The 17,592-nt window shown below is 32.1% G+C and overlaps 1 protein-coding gene and 1 long non-coding RNA gene across 2 annotated transcripts in view; one reads left to right on the plus strand and one right to left on the minus strand.

The window, feature by feature from the left end:
• LOC126852717 (collagen alpha-1(IV) chain) overlaps positions 1–17,592 on the minus strand; it is a 54,636-nt gene that overhangs the window by 21,574 nt on the left and 15,470 nt on the right. The window contains exon 2 of the mRNA XM_050597786.1: positions 9,124–9,309. Within this exon, the coding sequence (XP_050453743.1) occupies positions 9,124–9,309 (186 nt within the window). The remainder of the gene's footprint in view (positions 1–9,123; positions 9,310–17,592) is intronic.
• LOC126852772 (uncharacterized) lies at positions 3,897–5,063 on the plus strand. The gene is made up of 3 exons (XR_007687875.1): positions 3,897–4,096; positions 4,410–4,488; positions 4,771–5,063. It is a non-coding gene; the product is annotated as an uncharacterized LOC126852772 (long non-coding RNA).

Consider the following 17,592-nt stretch of genomic DNA (forward strand, 5'->3'; position numbering starts at 1 on the left):
GAACGGCCGCGCCGTTTTACGAGTGACACCGTATAAGCCGCCGGCCAGAGCCGATGTTGAATGTCCACGGCAATAACTAAATGATAAATGCACGTTTTCATGTCCGTGACGATTGACTCGGAATTGGATGAAACTGAAGCTAAACTCGCGAGTTAAAAATCGTATTATATCAGAAAAAAGTCTACAATAAATTTGGAAATTTTAGAACATTTTCTCAAATATATAGATTACTTTATATTTAATTATTCCGTAATTATATTTTGTAGATATAATTATAATTATATTTTAATTAGATTAATATTTAAAACAAGAAAATAAAATAAATAAAGCAAAATAAAAAAAAAAAAAAATAAATAAAACAAGAAATACTGAAAGAGATGCAAGACTAATTTAATTTCAGAAATTATCGTAGAAATTTTGAAAAATGTAACAGAAAATAATAAAATAGTGAAAAGCAGACTGAATTTATAAGAGAAACTTCGCTCGATATTTCTTGAATTATTTACTTCTGGATTGAAAAGGGTCATGACGTCAATTCACGTCTGTTGCAGGCTGACATCGTGTAAACTGACCAATGGGCAAATACGAGTTATACTCGTAAAATTAGTCGTTTCCTCGTGAATTGAGTAAACTTACAAGCGCGCTTAACGAATATTTCATACTGCGTCGTCCAGTTACGTAACATCAATGAGAACGACGAAACATTTTAATTTGCAAAAAAATATCACCCAAGTCATGCTACATTAATCTCTGAAGTACATGACAGGGATTAATGAATCCCATTTTAATTTATTTAATTTATTTTTAATTATCATATTATAAGTATTAAAAATATAAATCTTTGCTTAATAAAATATGACAAGAATTATTTTGATATTATTACAATACATTAATAATGAATTGTCTGCATCAACAAAATCATAATTTTATTTCAAATCAGTTTTATATATTCAGATTTAATAAGACGATAAATATTCAATACAAATGTCAGGAAGGATTCCAATAAAATTTTTGTCAAGGAAAGACCGGCGCTTGGAACTGTAAAGAAAATTCTATAAAAATTAAATTTTATAAAAACATTTTTTTCCACATCCTGCAGTTGTCCTTTCACACTGCGATACAATTTTTACTTCCCGTGTTCGCCGAGAGTTTAGGTTTAAGATGCAATCGCCACTCGATCTCGTCCCGGAGAAACTCTCTCCCGAAACTCTCTCCGATCGCACGTACGATCTCGAAGTGCAATCTCCTTAAACCTACAGGGGATTCCTCTAATCCCAGAGTCCATCAATGTCCTCGTTCCGCGACAAAGTGGCTTAAGACGAGGAGCGGATCCAAGTATAGGCGACGGCATTAAAAATCTCGGGGGGTCCGATAAATTCAAAGATGCTCGGGGGAGAAAGAGAGAGAGAGAGAGAGAGAGAGAGAGAGAGAGAGAGAGAGAGAGAGAGAGAGAGAGAGAGAGGAACGAATTTTTTTTTTTTTTAAGAAGAACAAAAATCCGTAAAAACCTCGTAAATCAAGCCGACAGTGGCGAGTCGCAGCTGCAATTCAAGAGATCGTACGGTACACTTCTCTTCTCTCCGGCCGGCCAGAAAGGGTTGTGACGTCATCTTCCCTTTCAGAGGCGAGAGGCGCGCCTGATGTAATCCGCGCGTACGTATACAAGCCGAGGGAAAAAAAGAGAAACGAGGAAGCGGCAAAGGACTCGTTGAGATAGCAAGAAGAAGAGGAGGAAAGGGTGAACGCGTTCACGAATCGAAGCGTCGTTCATTACGGCAACAGAATGCATAATTCGCCTCGCATCTTTTAAATGCCCGGCCTCTTTTGTCAGATTAAAACTTTTTGGCGGAAAAATAAAGTAAGTTTATAATTTGTAAGATGCAATTTAAATTCCAAGTCAAACCCTGTAAAAAAAAATCTTCTAAAAATTCCGACACATTTTTGTATGTATTTTCAGGGTGTTTTAAAAAAAAATGTCAGTCAATCTGTCTCAATCATCAGAATCATTTCTTTTTTTAAATAAATTTTGGATTCTGCTTGTCAGTATCTTGTAGTTTTGCATTTTTCTTACTGATTTTTTATCGAGGGAAAATGTCAGAGGCTCCTCGCGCTTCTTTCTATTAATTACTTATCATATTTTATCTTTTTGACATTGAATTTTTGAATTTTTCCGGGATTAATCTTCGAATTAAAATTTCCTTCAGATCCTATTATACGGAGGGTCCAATTGCTCTTCATTAATCGAAGATGCAAGTTAATAGCACCGTGGTCGAACGATCGATGTAACATAATTAGCAAGCGATGCAGGCCGCAAATGAGAACGTGCGACGCGCTGCGTGTAATTGGCAAATTGTGGCACATGCGGCAACACGATGGTCCGTACTAATAATCAGAATTTTCGTAATGAGTTTATGGCAATGGCGGCTTCTTTCTGTTCGTTACGATCGAAAGTTTCCTGAACGGATGAAAAGTGGAGTGTCTGATGTGTCGAGAAAATGGAAGACAAGCGTCTTCCATTTACTGTTTTTCTTGAAACTTCTTCCTCAGTTAAATGATTAAGAACGAAAGCACAATAAGAAAATAGATCAAGACAAAAATTATCTTTCTTGCTCAAGCTTTGGAGCAATTAAAAAATAATTAATATTGCAAAGTAAGGGGCAATTTATATTTTCAACAATGTATTATTAAAAATGAAACACATCACCAGTAATTTTTCCTAATTTTTCGATATTACACCCAAGTTGAAATTAAGTTGTCACTTTCTCTCTAATGCTTGCGATTTGAATTGCTTTATTTGAAAAAAAGATAAGATTTTGTTACTCGTTTATCTCTGAAATTCAATTAACAAAATACTTTTAGCTTTAATCACTTAAACTTTTAATACCTAGAATGCTATAAACGCGCGCCATTTTTTTTTATGCGTATATGCATATAATTACTTACATATTAATTCTTTTACATACTAATACTTTTCTACTTTTTCAAAATAAATTAAATAAAAATTACACACCCACTTAATATTTAAACTGTCAAATGTGACGCTCAGTTATGACACGCTATTATTGATATAAAGTAAGTGTTCAGTGCCTCGTCGAGATAACCAATCAGCATCGCGAAAAAGAGGTAACAATATTGCCAGTATCGATTTAATATGCCTTTTTAAAAGTAGATATCTCAATGAGAGCTGCACAACACATTATTAGAATATTATACGCGTGTGTGTATGTGTATGTTATATAAAATATTACAAAATTTAATTTTTATATAGACTAAAATAATAAAATAAATAATAGATAAAATAATAAAAAAATCGCGATATCTTTTGCAATATTGGTTTGAGCATAAAAAAAATTTCTTTTATATCGTGGTGTGCCCAGACTAAACGCGATCGCGACAAGAATCGGAAAATAATTTGATATAATTAATAATTAATTTTCTCTCTCTCTCTCTCTCTATCTATCTATCTCCTCTCCTCCCCTCTCTCTCTCCGCCTCTCTGTCTCTTTCTCTCTAAATAACAGTTATTTCTTTAAAAATATTTGAAATTAAATATATTTCATCCGATGCTTTATCGTTCGACTTTTCGATAGTTTAAATATGATTCGGATCGCGCGATAAAATAGTTGAATCGCAGGTCCGAGTAATTAACGATAAACTCCGTATATTAGTTGTTAATTTAATAATGGATTTAAAATTTGAAATACATGTATAATTTAATATTCCGTTTGTATATATACGTCATAGTACGGAAAATACTTCGGCAACTTATTATCAAAACATAACATGGTATACGGCCTTGACGATGTAAACATTAGTGCGCTATTGTTGACGTGTTATGGCTTAGGACTTTATTATTCTTACGGCGACACTCGAACAGTAAGGAAGTAGATCGCGAGACCCACTGTCAAATTTCTCTACTCAACGCGATCGCGACAAGTATCGGGAATTAATTTGATCTGATAAATAATTAATTATCTTTCACGCACTATAAATTTTGAATAATACGTAATTATATCATTTTAATAAATTTGCGGGAGTGCCGTTTAAAAGTATCGCGCGTGTGAATGAACCTGAGGACCAGGCCTCGGGCATTGGTGGTAAGTAATTTGTTATTTGTATATTAATTATTTATTAATTGCATACGTAATTTAAATTAAACAATTAATTGCGTAATTTGATTTTGTATATGATTTAAATAAGAAAGAATTAGAGAAAAAAGTTTTCACTTTTATAGCTATGTATATATGAAATTATTAGAGATATTTATACTTTCTTTTTCAAAATTTATAAAATTATTTTATTGATTAGCTTATTATTATATACATGGAATATACATTCATGATAAATTTTTTAAAATATTAATTATTTTAAGCACTACTTTAATTTGACTCTACTATTTATATGTTGCAGATCATCGTAGCGATCTTGACATTCTGAGAGGAGGAGGAGGCCTAGGAGAGGCATCCTGCACCAGCGGAGCAACCCAAGGGTGAGTATTATTATTTGTATATTAATTATTATAAATCCCGTACATGCATTAATTCGTTTCGATTATTATTTGTATAGTTTAAACAAGAGAGGCTCATACTATAAGAGTTTTTATTTAAAAAAAATAGTTTTCTTTAGAATTTATAAAATTATTCCATATTTATATACCTTCTTATTATTATACGTATGGCATATAAAATTCGATGCGTACAATAATAATTTCTTGAAATATTAATTATTTTAAGCGTTGCTATAATTTGGATTTTATATTTGTGTGTTGCAGACAACGTAGCCTCAAGCCCAAATCTCCGCTGTTGCGCATCAGTGCCGGTGAGTGATAAATTTTATTTTATTTTGAGACGACGGATCTGTAGATATTGTAGATGCAAATGTAGATTGTAGATTGTAAATAGATCCGTTGCCTCAAAATGGATGGGCTAAAATAGACGAAATCAAATAACTTTCAATAGACTTTTTAAATATACATTAAAACATATAGAAATATATAATTTAAAAATATAAATTAAAAAGTTGAAAAAAATATATAATATTTTTCTCAATAGAAATTTTATTTAATTTATTTAACGTAAAAGACGCTAATAATTTTATTTCTTATATTGATGCGCCAATTTTGTTCATAATTTTTCATAGCCCATCTATCTCTAATCAATCCAATGCCAAGTTATCAATCAAATTTAACAATTGATTGAAGTAATAATATTTAATTTTAATAAAATAAAATAAAACAAAAGTATAAAAATATATAAAATAAAATTAATAAATAATGTAGGATAATATAATATAATATAATATAATAATAATTACATATATATATAATACGCGTAGCGTATACATGTATATATATATATATATATATATAATATTATTATATTATATTATATTATATTATCCTATATTATTTATTAATTTTATTTTATAATTTTGTTTAATTTTATTTTATTAAAATTAAATATTACTTCATTAAATTTGATTGATAACTTGGCATTAGATTGATTAAAGTAAAATTATATTAAAATGATGCTGTCATGTCATAAACGAGCATAAAATTATGCTCTTGTACCTCGGCGACAATAATTAGTCGGCAACGAAAGGAATTTTTTTCCTTCATCGACCTCTGATAGGGAGTTGAAGTTACATTTCTGGCTAGATGTAGCCAGAATGAATATGGCCAGGATCAACGAAAGGTAGGCCCAATTGGCCCAACGGAAACAACATACGGTGCATTCTATTAGAGCATTTAAGTAGAACACATTATTATAAAATTAGTTATATGTAATATAATAATACATATAACTAATACGTATTACCTGTTTTTTCAAAATCAATTAAATCAAAATAATACACATATATTTAATATTTGAATTGTCAAATACGCAGCCACGACAGGCTTCTATTGATACGAAGTAATGTATAGCATAGTATTGAGATAATCAATCAATATCGAGGGAAAGAAGCAACAATACTTGCGACTATCGATTTAACATGTCTTTTTTAAGAGTGGATAAAAATAATAATAATAATAAAAATTAAGTTAAATTTTTTATTATAAATTTAATTTGACTAACTTTTTTAATAATAAAGTTCATAATAATAAAAAAAAAAAGTTAATTTTTTTTTAGTTAAACAATTCCATTCTCAAACAGCTAATAAATTTTTTGGAATATTGTGTAACACACACTTGTCGCAATAAATCGACGAAGACGAGCGAATAGAATTATAATGAAGTAATGAAGAGTACGTTTAAGCCATCCAATTTGAATCGTCATGTAGAGGATTTAATTCAAAGTTTCAGTCACAAAGATTGACACCGTCCTATTTCGCAGTCCGCACGCAAATGAATAATTTGCGCCCTCGCGCGATTAATAAGCGCGAGATGTGTCGGTGCGACCACGTCAGTACGAGTACCAACACTCTTGTTATACCACACGCGGGTGTAACGTTTTCATTACATTCGTGACATTTCGGCAATTGCGACGCTAAAAATTATTCTACATACGACGACGTGATAATATACAATAATACATTTCCATGGCGATTTAATTTTATTATCTTAATGCGTTGAATACAAATTTTGCAAAATTGTAATCTTCAATTCTTTTTTATTATTAAGTCATTTTTTTTTGCAATCTTTACTTTATATGCAAAAGTTACAATATGAAAGATAAAAATGCAATTGTAAAAAAGGATATTATTTATATATATATATATATATATATATATATATATATATATATATTTATTTATTATTCTATCAAATATTTTTATCTTTCGTATGAATTTTAAATGCTGGTTGGTTGTCAATCGCGCGGTAAATTTTTTCCTGAAATGATGAGTTTCGTATTGACAGCTTAGAAACGCTTGATTGAGAGGAAATAAAAAAATAAAAGTTTTTTTTTAAAATAGAACACGTGAAAGATGGTTTAAATAGAAATTGAATATATTACATATTTAACGTAATTTATAATTTATATTTAAAAATACATAAAATTGTAATTAAAGCGTATAATCTAGTTTCCAATAAAAAAATGGTACATTAATTTAAAATCGTGCCAGATTTTATTTAAATATTGGCAATCAACTTTTAGATTTCATTTCAATAGTTTTTCTATACAAATTATAATTATATTAATTAAAAGCTTTAAATTAAAATTATTTCTCTATAAATCCAGATTCAATTTATAAAATTACGTCACACCAGCTAAGCACGCCGTCATTTATCTTGTATCTTTGGTACTTGACAATAAATTGCAATTAAAGATGCGGACACGCATGGATTGTGCCTAGAAAATTTGTCCAAGCAAAATTTAGGGAAACACGCTGCGTGTTTTTATTTAATTAGGATAACCGGAACTGGTCGCATGTCGAGCGCGCATGACATCTTCCAGCTTCAAGCGATTCCACCACCGGTTATCTCCACCTCGTATCATATCGCACGGTGTCGCACATCGATGTTGGCCGACAAATTGCGAAACGGCGGACACGCAGCTTCTCGCTGCGTGCGTAACGATTCTCGTTAGTGAGGGCGGTTCATCGTGGGTGTCCCGTCCGTCCGTAATTCCTTGGCCCGCGATCTTTCTCTCTTCCTCCGCATTTGGAAGCGTTCTGTTTCTGGCCGGTGACGCCACGGTTTTCTTTCTCATCTTTTTTTTTTTTCTTTTCTTCCTCTTTTTTTTCTGCGTCCCATTCGAGCACATGTTGCGGCGAACAATCGTCGTTCGGATAGGGGATCGAGAATGCGAATGACGAATAACGTCGTCTGCCGCTCTCATCAGCGTTTTTTTCAATCCTTTCGTTCTCGGCGACCCAATTAAAGAGATGCTTCTTTTTTCTCATCCTTATCGCGCATGTAATTTTAGAGATGGTTTATGAGTTATTTAAGTCGTTTAACATTTGTGATTTCTGAGTCATAATCGATTGTTGGGCGGAATGTGACATTGTAGGATACAAGTTGATTGACAAATTTTAAAAAATATAAATAAAATTCATGAAATTATTTAATATTAAATCTAGTATCTTTATAGATTAAAAAAAAAATCCTTTTCATTTCAATAAAATAAGTCTACACAAAATTTGACATATGTCAAGCTTCTTGAGAATAAATTCATATTGCTATTCTATCCGATAAAAAATTTGCGATTGCAAAGAATCGTTCGATTGCGAAAAAGAAAAAAAATCTTATTTGTGTTTAAATTATCGAATAATAATAACAGTGATTTCAGACATTTATAATAATAATTTGTTACATTCTTCATGATGAGATTAACACAATAGCGATTCTTTTAGAATCGCGTGAGTAATTTTTTTTATTTTTTTTTCTTGTAGAAATTTTTTAATACTATTTTCCCAGCAAAAGAGAATTATATATAAAATGTTAATTCTTGCATCATGTTTTGTTCATAGTTAGTTTTAATTAATTCGTTAGCATGATAAAATAAAATTTAAAGTTTCTAAAGTTAAACTTTTCAGCACATATATTCCTGATCGTTATGTAATATAAATTGTTAAAATGAGATTCTTTTTGTAGATATTCACAAATATCCACGATATTAATTATTACTTTAGTAAAACGGTTATCGTGTCTAACAAATCCCCATGTCGCGAACTTTAATTAAAATCGTTTATAAAGAAACTAATTATCGTTGTAATTGATTTACTTGGCACGAATATATGTTCAGAATATACGGATAAAATTATTGTATTAAAAGTATACGTGTTAAAAAAAATTTTTGCAAATACGCACGCGCGTTCACAGTCGCTGAAGAAAAAAAAAATTAATATTTGTGATAAATCTCTTTCGGTGAGTTATTTCAATAACTCGTAAGGTCGTAGATTATAAATTTCTAAGAAAGTTATATAAGATCGTTACGTTTTTTAGGGAAGATTTTGAATAATCATTCACTTAAATCTTTTAACAAATATAAAATAATACGCGTTTTATATAAATAAATACTTTTGACAAACAATATAAAATATAAAAATAAAAAATTTCAAGATAAGTAACATTTTGACATGAAATCGCATATTTTGAAGCTCTTTATCTATTTTATCAGCGATGAAATTATACTAATGGATTTATATTATAAATTACATCATGCTAAGAAATTAATTTACTCACTCGATGCCCCTTCTCGCCGGTGGCTCCAGGTTCTCCTCCCGCTCCCTTCTCGCCTTTGGGTCCGGGGGGTCCATCAGGCCCGATCTCACCAGGAAAGCCTTCTGTTCCTTGAGGTCCAGGTATTCCAGGAAATCCTGGCGGCCCTTTTATTCCTGTACAATTGCATTTCTGCGAGTCTTTGCATATCTGAAACATAAAATATTAAAGATACTCGTTAGAAAATTTTTGGTAATAAATTCGATCCGTTGACTATTAATTCCACTTCGGGATCTATAATTCCGACGAAATATTAAATCAGTTTAAAAGAGGATTTCATCGGTTTAGTACTTAAGCCATGATCGAATCGAGATTTATGAAATTTTATTTATCCTGAGAACGTGAATAACATCGCGAAAAATAGAAGCTCTTGAAAGAGCTTGGCCGTGTTTAATTTTTTCTAATTTCATACTCGAAAATGTTACTTTATCAAGGATGAATGTCGCAGCAACGATATGTAATTGGAAAATACATATCGCTGTGCACTAACGGAAAAGATATATTATGCAACTTGATAAATTGCATTTATCTGGGATGAAAATAAAATATCTGCAACGGATCTTGTTGCGAGGGTCGCGATAAAAATTGATTAAAAAGGGCTTTGTTGTATCGTTAAAAAAAAAAAAAAATCGAAAACGAGGACAGGGACTGCTGAAGAGGAAGAGCGCACTGATTGCGGCCAACGGCGCAGAGCGTCGATTCAGAAAAGCAGCAATGAAAGTTGTAAACAAGCATTATGTTTTTTTCTAATATTTTTATTTTCCGCATGAATAAAAATAAATATTATGATTAATTGCGTTTTTATATTTTTGGAATTTGTGGAATTCTCTTCTCTCAAATCTTAAATACTTTATGAAGTTTATAAAATATCTAATAAATATATTACTCTTATTCTTTAACACACACAATTACACAGTTCTAAAAATATAAATATGCAATTAACGATCGATGTTCGACTCACTTTTGACAGAGATAAATTATTTACGATACAAGCAAATTTGCTCTGCAGAGAGATCGCTTTTCTTATTTAAAATTTCATCGGATATCTCATCACAGATCTTTCGATAGCGGAGATTTAATGTCGCGATAATGCCGCGACTACGCCAGTGAGTTACGAAGGCCGCGCTCTATTTGAATAACGTGGAAGAGGACGAAAACGGAATCGTGCTTCCACACATTTGCCTTGTAGATGAAAGTTCTGCGCTTGTGTCAACGACGCACTCTACTAGGACCCGGCCAGGCTTTCAGGTAACCTTCGTAACACCGTACTCTCGTCCGGGCAACGTTTCTCGTTTCTTCTTCCCGCGTTCCCCTCCCTCGCTTATCCGTGATCTTCCTCCACATACCTCCTTTCTGTTCTGCAGTTTATAACATCTTACGTTTTTGGAATACCATGTCTTTTTTTTCTAAATTTCAGGAATTATCGCACCTGGCGCGTAAGAACTGATTAAATAAAAAAAAAAAAAAAAAAAATTAGATTCGGCAAATAAATTTTTGCTTGAAGGTAACACATCATAAAGATAGTTTTAAAAACGATTTACGAGAATTGTTTTGTGATGGTGTATTAAAATCATATGACTTTAGGACGCTATTTTTACATAATTGATTCGTTGGAAATTATAACCGCGAGAATTCATGCGATATGATAAACGTGATCTGAGAGATTTTTTTTAAGTTCTAAAAGCTCGGCAATGTCTCAAGGCTATATCGTTATTTATGCAATGATATAACCGCCGCTGCATAATCTCAATGTCGCTATTACGTTACTGCGAAGCGCGATGTCGTTCTACTTAAATAACGTGGCGGGGAAGATTTGAAAAAGTGCGATGGAATATAAGAATGACTAAAGTAATTTTCCATTTCTAGCATGCATATAATATATGCATTCTCATCGCGCGAAACTTGTGCTACTAAATGAAAGAAAACAGATGGTGAAGAATGAAGATGTAAAAAGGCTTACTCTTAACTCTTCGCGTTAAAAATTTATTTCTCTTTCCTGCAACCACTGAACTATGTAATACTCGAATGTAAGGGAAAATTTAAATTATTTATATGATAATAAACTCGTAATTTAAATTTAAATTTAAATTACGAGTTTATTATCATATATATTTTATTTTATCAATAATTTTTTACAAATTTTAAAAGACCGATTGATTATCATTAATGGATGGAGCGGAAAAACGTCAAACTATCTGAATTTGCGGTGTCGCCGTTGCTTAGCAAAGCAGTCCACGTGCTCGCACATTATCCCGTAATATCAATATCGCGGTGTCAGCGTAACTCATGCAATTAACTTAAGTGCGTGGGATCGCTTAACGCGTCTTCTACTGGCAATCTCAGCAAATGCGAGCGTGCAAGTTGATTCCGCGTCTTCTTGTTCTCTCGGTTTTCCCATCGCACGGCTTTATTTCTTCCCCACTTCCTTCGTCAGAGAGGAATCACATTTCTTACTCGGACTAATATATGTATATATGTAATATAAAATAAAATATATGAAAACATATAACACGCGATAAAAGTGTTTCCGTTTAAATAAGTTTCGATTATTAAATGCCTGAAAATGAAGATAATTTTTTGAAAATAATTGAAGATAATTTTGTTTAAGATAATTGAAGATTAATGGAGATAATTCTTTGAAGATTAATGAAGGCAATTTTTTTGGAGATAATTGAAGATCAATGGAGATAATTTTTTTAAAATAATTGAAGATTAATAAGGATAATTTTTTTTATATTATCAACGCTTTCCATAAATAATGGCCGGGATACGAAATATCGTACCAAATATGTGTAACGCAGGCGACAGGCGCCTCTCCCTGTTTCCATGTATCGGCATACATGACGTAAGCCAGCATCAGCCCCGCCGAGGAGGAATCCTCCCGCGGCTACGCCGTGACATAATTTCGCGATTATGCGCGCGAGAGGGCGATCTGTCGGGAATTATGTCTCGTTTGTGCGTCGCCGAGAAGACAGCCGTCTCGGCAAGATGCCCCGATTTCGCGGAATAACTCGCATCTCATTTCAAATATCCTATATACATCTAAGTATCTGTACAATCGCTTTTTCCTCTCCATTTATCGGCTCTCCGATAAATTTACTTATGAAAAAATATTATGAAGAAATTTTAGTTTAGTTATGAGTGATTAAAGATAAGCGTTTTGTTTTTTGTAATTTAGAAATCTTATCGTAAGAATTAAATTAATTATAATTCTTCTAATTTATTAAAAAGATTTTTATAATAAATTCGAGAGCGAATGGAGGGATTACTTAACTGTGATATCTAAATGTAAACTCTTCTCTTAAGAAGAGATCGCGCGGAGTAATACTTAAGTTAGGTCACACAGATTAGCGTCGTTGATTAGACTAGTGTCAGAATGGTCAAGGCTTTCCCTGATATATTCTTCTTTCTTATCAGAAAAGAAGAACTTTTGTATCAGTTTTTTTTTTTTTTCTGATAAAAAGAAAAAATCTTATCTCTATGTTCGCGATTTTAATTTGTATTGCCATTTATGGAATGCTTCGTAAATTCACAAATAACTCAATATCAAGAAGTTGGGATAAATAAAGGGCCCTTTCGCGAATCTGTTTAAAATTTATCGCCGCGCAAATAAATCTGTACCGGCAAAGGATTATGAAACCCTCGGCATATGGTTTGGTTTGCGAAAAGCGACTAGCATAACCAGCTAAAGACTAGCTAAAGATCGATGCGATTAGTTTAAGTACACGAAGTATATGTACACAGTGCCTCCTCTCTCGCTCGCCGTCATGTACACGTGCTCGAGGGAAAAGAGCTAACGTAAGTACGGCCCCACCGTTAGCCCAAACCGTTTTCGACGAACAGCGGACGTTTACGCGAGCCGCCGTTCCAAATATTTAGGCTTCGTGTGCCTGATGGAGGTTCGTGAACCCCGATTCCAAATTTACACCATTACCGTACGCGTTCTCCTATTACATCGAGATTTAATCCCGCGTCCGCACGCGGGATTAAATGCCTGCTTGCCTTAGCAATCAATTCTCTTTCCGTTTTAATTGTTTCAGAGATGGAGAATAATTAAATAGTTTCTTTCCGAAGCTTAATTTCTTTCTACATAGACATCTTATCTTGTAAAAAAGATTCCCTGATCTTTCAAATATTTTTATTCAAAATTCCAAGCAAAGAGAATATTTTAGAGATTTTTTCATGTAATTTTTTTAAATAAGTTTCTTTATTATACGCGTTTTCTAATACTTTTCATATAAAGAAAAAAGTACAAAGCTATTTAAATCTCAAGTGCTAGATCTATATATATGTAAAAATTGCTTTATAATAGCTTTTGTTAAAAAATTTTAAAAAAAATATGTACTCTGCATATTCATATTTTGTTAAGACATTGAATGTGTAAACAGAGAGAGAAAGAGACAGATATATATTTATAAAATATTTTAAATGCTGATATTTAATTATAATTTCAAAAAAAAATTCCTGAATTCTAATAAAATTCCACGAAAATTCTCTTTTGTTTAGGAAAAAAATTTTAATTTTTTTAGGGACAAAAAATTCCCAGAAAAATCTAGATTTTTCCAGGAAGTAGATACCCCGATAAATAGTGTCGTTATATTTATTAATATTTCATTATTTAATATTATTCTATGTTAAAATTTATTTAAAAAAAAAAGTATGCATTTTTTAAACATCAATGAATTGATTTGCTGTAATGGCAGATAGACTCTTACGGTATACCGTAACCAGGAAGTACTCGCGACGGTAAAGCCGTTTATTTAGGATTATCCTGTACGTGCATTTCGATGCCATTCTCGATTAGTTGTGGCTCGCCAACGCGACACCCTTGCAATTGTACGTAGCGCCACGATAACGATAATGCACACACTTTGAACCTTTGCTTCGCCGCGAAATGGCTTGGCTCGCTAAACGGCACACTCGAATTCACCAGGATCAACAGGTGTATTCGCGAACAAAGTGAACAAACGGTATTAGAAAATACGCGCCACTTAATGCCACTTCCACGAAAGTTCTTTCGAATAGCGACTCGCGATATATTTTCTTATCGTTTTTTTTTTATTTGCGATATTATTAAAAAAATAAAAACAAAATTGAGAGTGCAAAGTTTGGATCCAGAATCACGTTTTATCTTAATCCTTGATATGATCGCTCTTCTATTGCGTACAAAAAGATATTTGTTTAATTTTTCTAATGCTAAAGGGATTTTATAATAATATTTTTATATAATCATTTTATATAATTTTATATAATAAAATTAATTTTATTATATAATATTAAATAAATTAAATAAAAATAAAAAATAAATTAAATAAATTAAATAAAAATTAAATAAAATTATATAATAAAAATAATTATATAATAAAATTAAATAATTTTATATAATAAAAAAAAATATATTTAATAAAAAAAAAAAAAAAATATACGACTCGACAGATCACATAAATTGGCGGCTAAGAATTCACACGAAGATTGAAATCAATTTTCTTTCACGCGCTTTATTTTTATCATCAAGCGTACTGCTGCTGATTTATTACGCGAGTCAAACTGTCGCGTACGGAGAGTCTTTCGTGAGATAAAGCACGAAGATCGGTATAATTAAAACGAAATATAAAACGGAATCTCGTGGCGCAACGAATTCCTCCTGCCTTAAATTACGGTCGCCTTTAACCGAGTAATACTTTGGCGGGACGAATCGGCGATACAGCCATCTCACCTGGTCGCTTTTACAAGGCGCAACCCGGTCCTCGGGTTGGGCCTCGCCTCGCACAGGTTCGACCGGTTCATTTCGCGATATCTTCATGGTATCGACGACACCGAACTTTCTCGCCGGGCCTCATTAATCGTACGCGAGAACATTCAATATGCCCCCTCGCAGATTTTCAATTGCGCTCATTTCGACCTACCATCTAGATTCGCGTGAGATACGTGGGATTTACACCTGAATCGTTGCGAGAGAGGAAAGAGAGCGCGCCTACGTCGTCGCGGAGAAATTATTTTTTTAAATATCTATATTTATTTATTACGCAGCCTTACGTGCGCAAAATGTTACGCATATTTATATTAACAAATCATATCAATCCTGTTTTATAATATTATCAATTCAAGTTTATCATTTATTATATAGTAAAATATTATAGAAAATTTTATATAAAATATTATATTAAAAATGTTGAGAAGTAATAAGGAATAAATCATTAAATTAAATAATAAATTTAAAATACTTAGATTTTTTATCATAAAAAAAAATTGTAATTTTTTTCTTTATCATCATTTCTTGAGGATAATACAATCGAATTAATATTGTAAATTGAAAATATTATATATATATATATATATATATATATATATATATATATATTAAAAATATAATTAAAATATAATAAAAATATAATAAAAATAAATATAATTAAATATAATTGGAAATGAAAATATTATAAAATATAAATTCGTCGCTCGTTTTTTAATATTAAATGTCAGATTTCACATTAAACGAGAAGAGAGTGAGACGATTGTCTCATTCGAGCTGGAGGGGACGGTTTATGCGATACGTAAGAATCGGCGAGAGAGAGAGAGAGAGATCCTGCAAAAAGAGAGGAGGGAGGGTGGCGAGGAATGGCTCCACAGAATCTGCATAACATGCAGTAATATTAAGCGTCCCCAGACTTGGCCGGATGACATCGCCGTCCGCAGGAAGATACGCTCATCGCGTCGCCTTTCTCGCCGTTCCTTCGTTCGCGTCTCGTTTTTTCCTGTCTCTCTCTTCCTCCATCCCCCTCTCTCCTTCGTCCTCTCCGACGCATTTTTTTTTCTCTCCTCGCATCGATCTCTACCGGGTCTTTTTAGCCGCGCTCCATCTCCCTTTCTCTCGACGTGTCTCTCGGATCGTCCGTTGCTGCAGGAGACTGTCGAGCGCAGAAATATTTAAGGACTTAAGACGACGCTGCTCTCGAAAATCAATTCACGAACCGGAAAGTTATTAAGTCCCCCTTTTAGTTGCACTTTTTGCACATTTTCCGGGCTTAAAAGAGAATTAGCGTTCAAAAAAGATGACGGAAGCGAAAAGGAAGCGGAAAGAGAAATAAATGATAGCAGCTACAAACGTAATTAATAACAAATGTAGATAAATCTTATCGAAGAAATTAGTTCAGGTCATTTTTCTGAGTTAAAATGTTTTACGATCGGACGACGTATTGATCAAATTGACATCCTTAATATCTTCCAAGGCTTATTCTCATTTATTTAAGAGGGCATATCCGTCTGAACTCTTAAAAAATGAATACATTTTCTAGAATTTTTTTTTTTTTTGCAGCGCAACGACTTAAAAAACTTTTTATTTTTTTACAATATTAATACAATATTATTAAGTACTTAAATAAAAATTTTCAGCTTAAAAGAAATTTCTTTCAATAATGAATTAAAAATTTTTATCATGTCGTTACGCTGCATAAAGATCTAGAAAATGTACTCTTTCGAGATTTCAAATAATATATCCCCTTAATTAAGTGAAGCGTTATTTAAGTTTTTGCTCTTCGACATCGAGTTTAATATGACATGGAGAGTTGAATATAATATCAGAGCGGGATATATCATTTTGCGCGCGATTATTTCCTCGTATTAGATTTCCTCGCTTTACCATCGGGCCTCTTCCAGGAGGATCATCGAGACGTACCTACGGACTTAGGTCAGCTTATGACCGTAATCACGCATCTCGTTCGCCGAAGTGCCAGTATGGCTGGCGCAAGTGTTGACCCCCATAAAGGATCCACGTGTCGCCGCGTATGAGTGCATGGGCGCCCGCAATAAGGGGCTTAATCGATCTGTCAAACGATCGCAGAATTGCAGCGCCGAGATATCAGTAAAATATACAGATGAAAGTGAAATAAAATAAAAAGAATCATTCTTGCGTAAACGCTATTTTTATATCGGCGATATTTGAAAGGAAGCGTGACATGAATACACTAAGAAAAAAACTAATGTTAATCTGACTAAATGCATTCAGCTATTTTTTTAGTTGAAACATTTAAATATTTAAATACTATATATTAAATCTAACATGACATATTTGACTTAAATATTTGAATTAAAAAATGGTAAGTAAATGCATTTAATCAAGCTAACAAAATTTTTTTCTCAGCGTAAAAATAATTGAAAATCTGTTTTACTGCTAAATTTATTTGTTTTGAAAAAACAGAAAAAATCCTGCAGTCATTCGTAGCCATATCATATCAAAATTATGACATATTTAAATTAAAATTTTCGATGAAAATTCATTACAAATTTCTTTGTTAAAATGCAAAAATAAAGAAAATAATAAACCTTTTAGCAAACAAAAATTGAGATACATAATGTATAATAAAAGACTATAAAAAAAAAAGTAAAATTATCTCTATTAGAATAAGAATAAGAATATTCAAAGTCACAAAGTTTATT

This window comes from Cataglyphis hispanica, chromosome 11, assembly GCF_021464435.1.
Source record: "Cataglyphis hispanica isolate Lineage 1 chromosome 11, ULB_Chis1_1.0, whole genome shotgun sequence".
NCBI lineage: Eukaryota > Metazoa > Arthropoda > Insecta > Hymenoptera > Formicidae > Cataglyphis > Cataglyphis hispanica.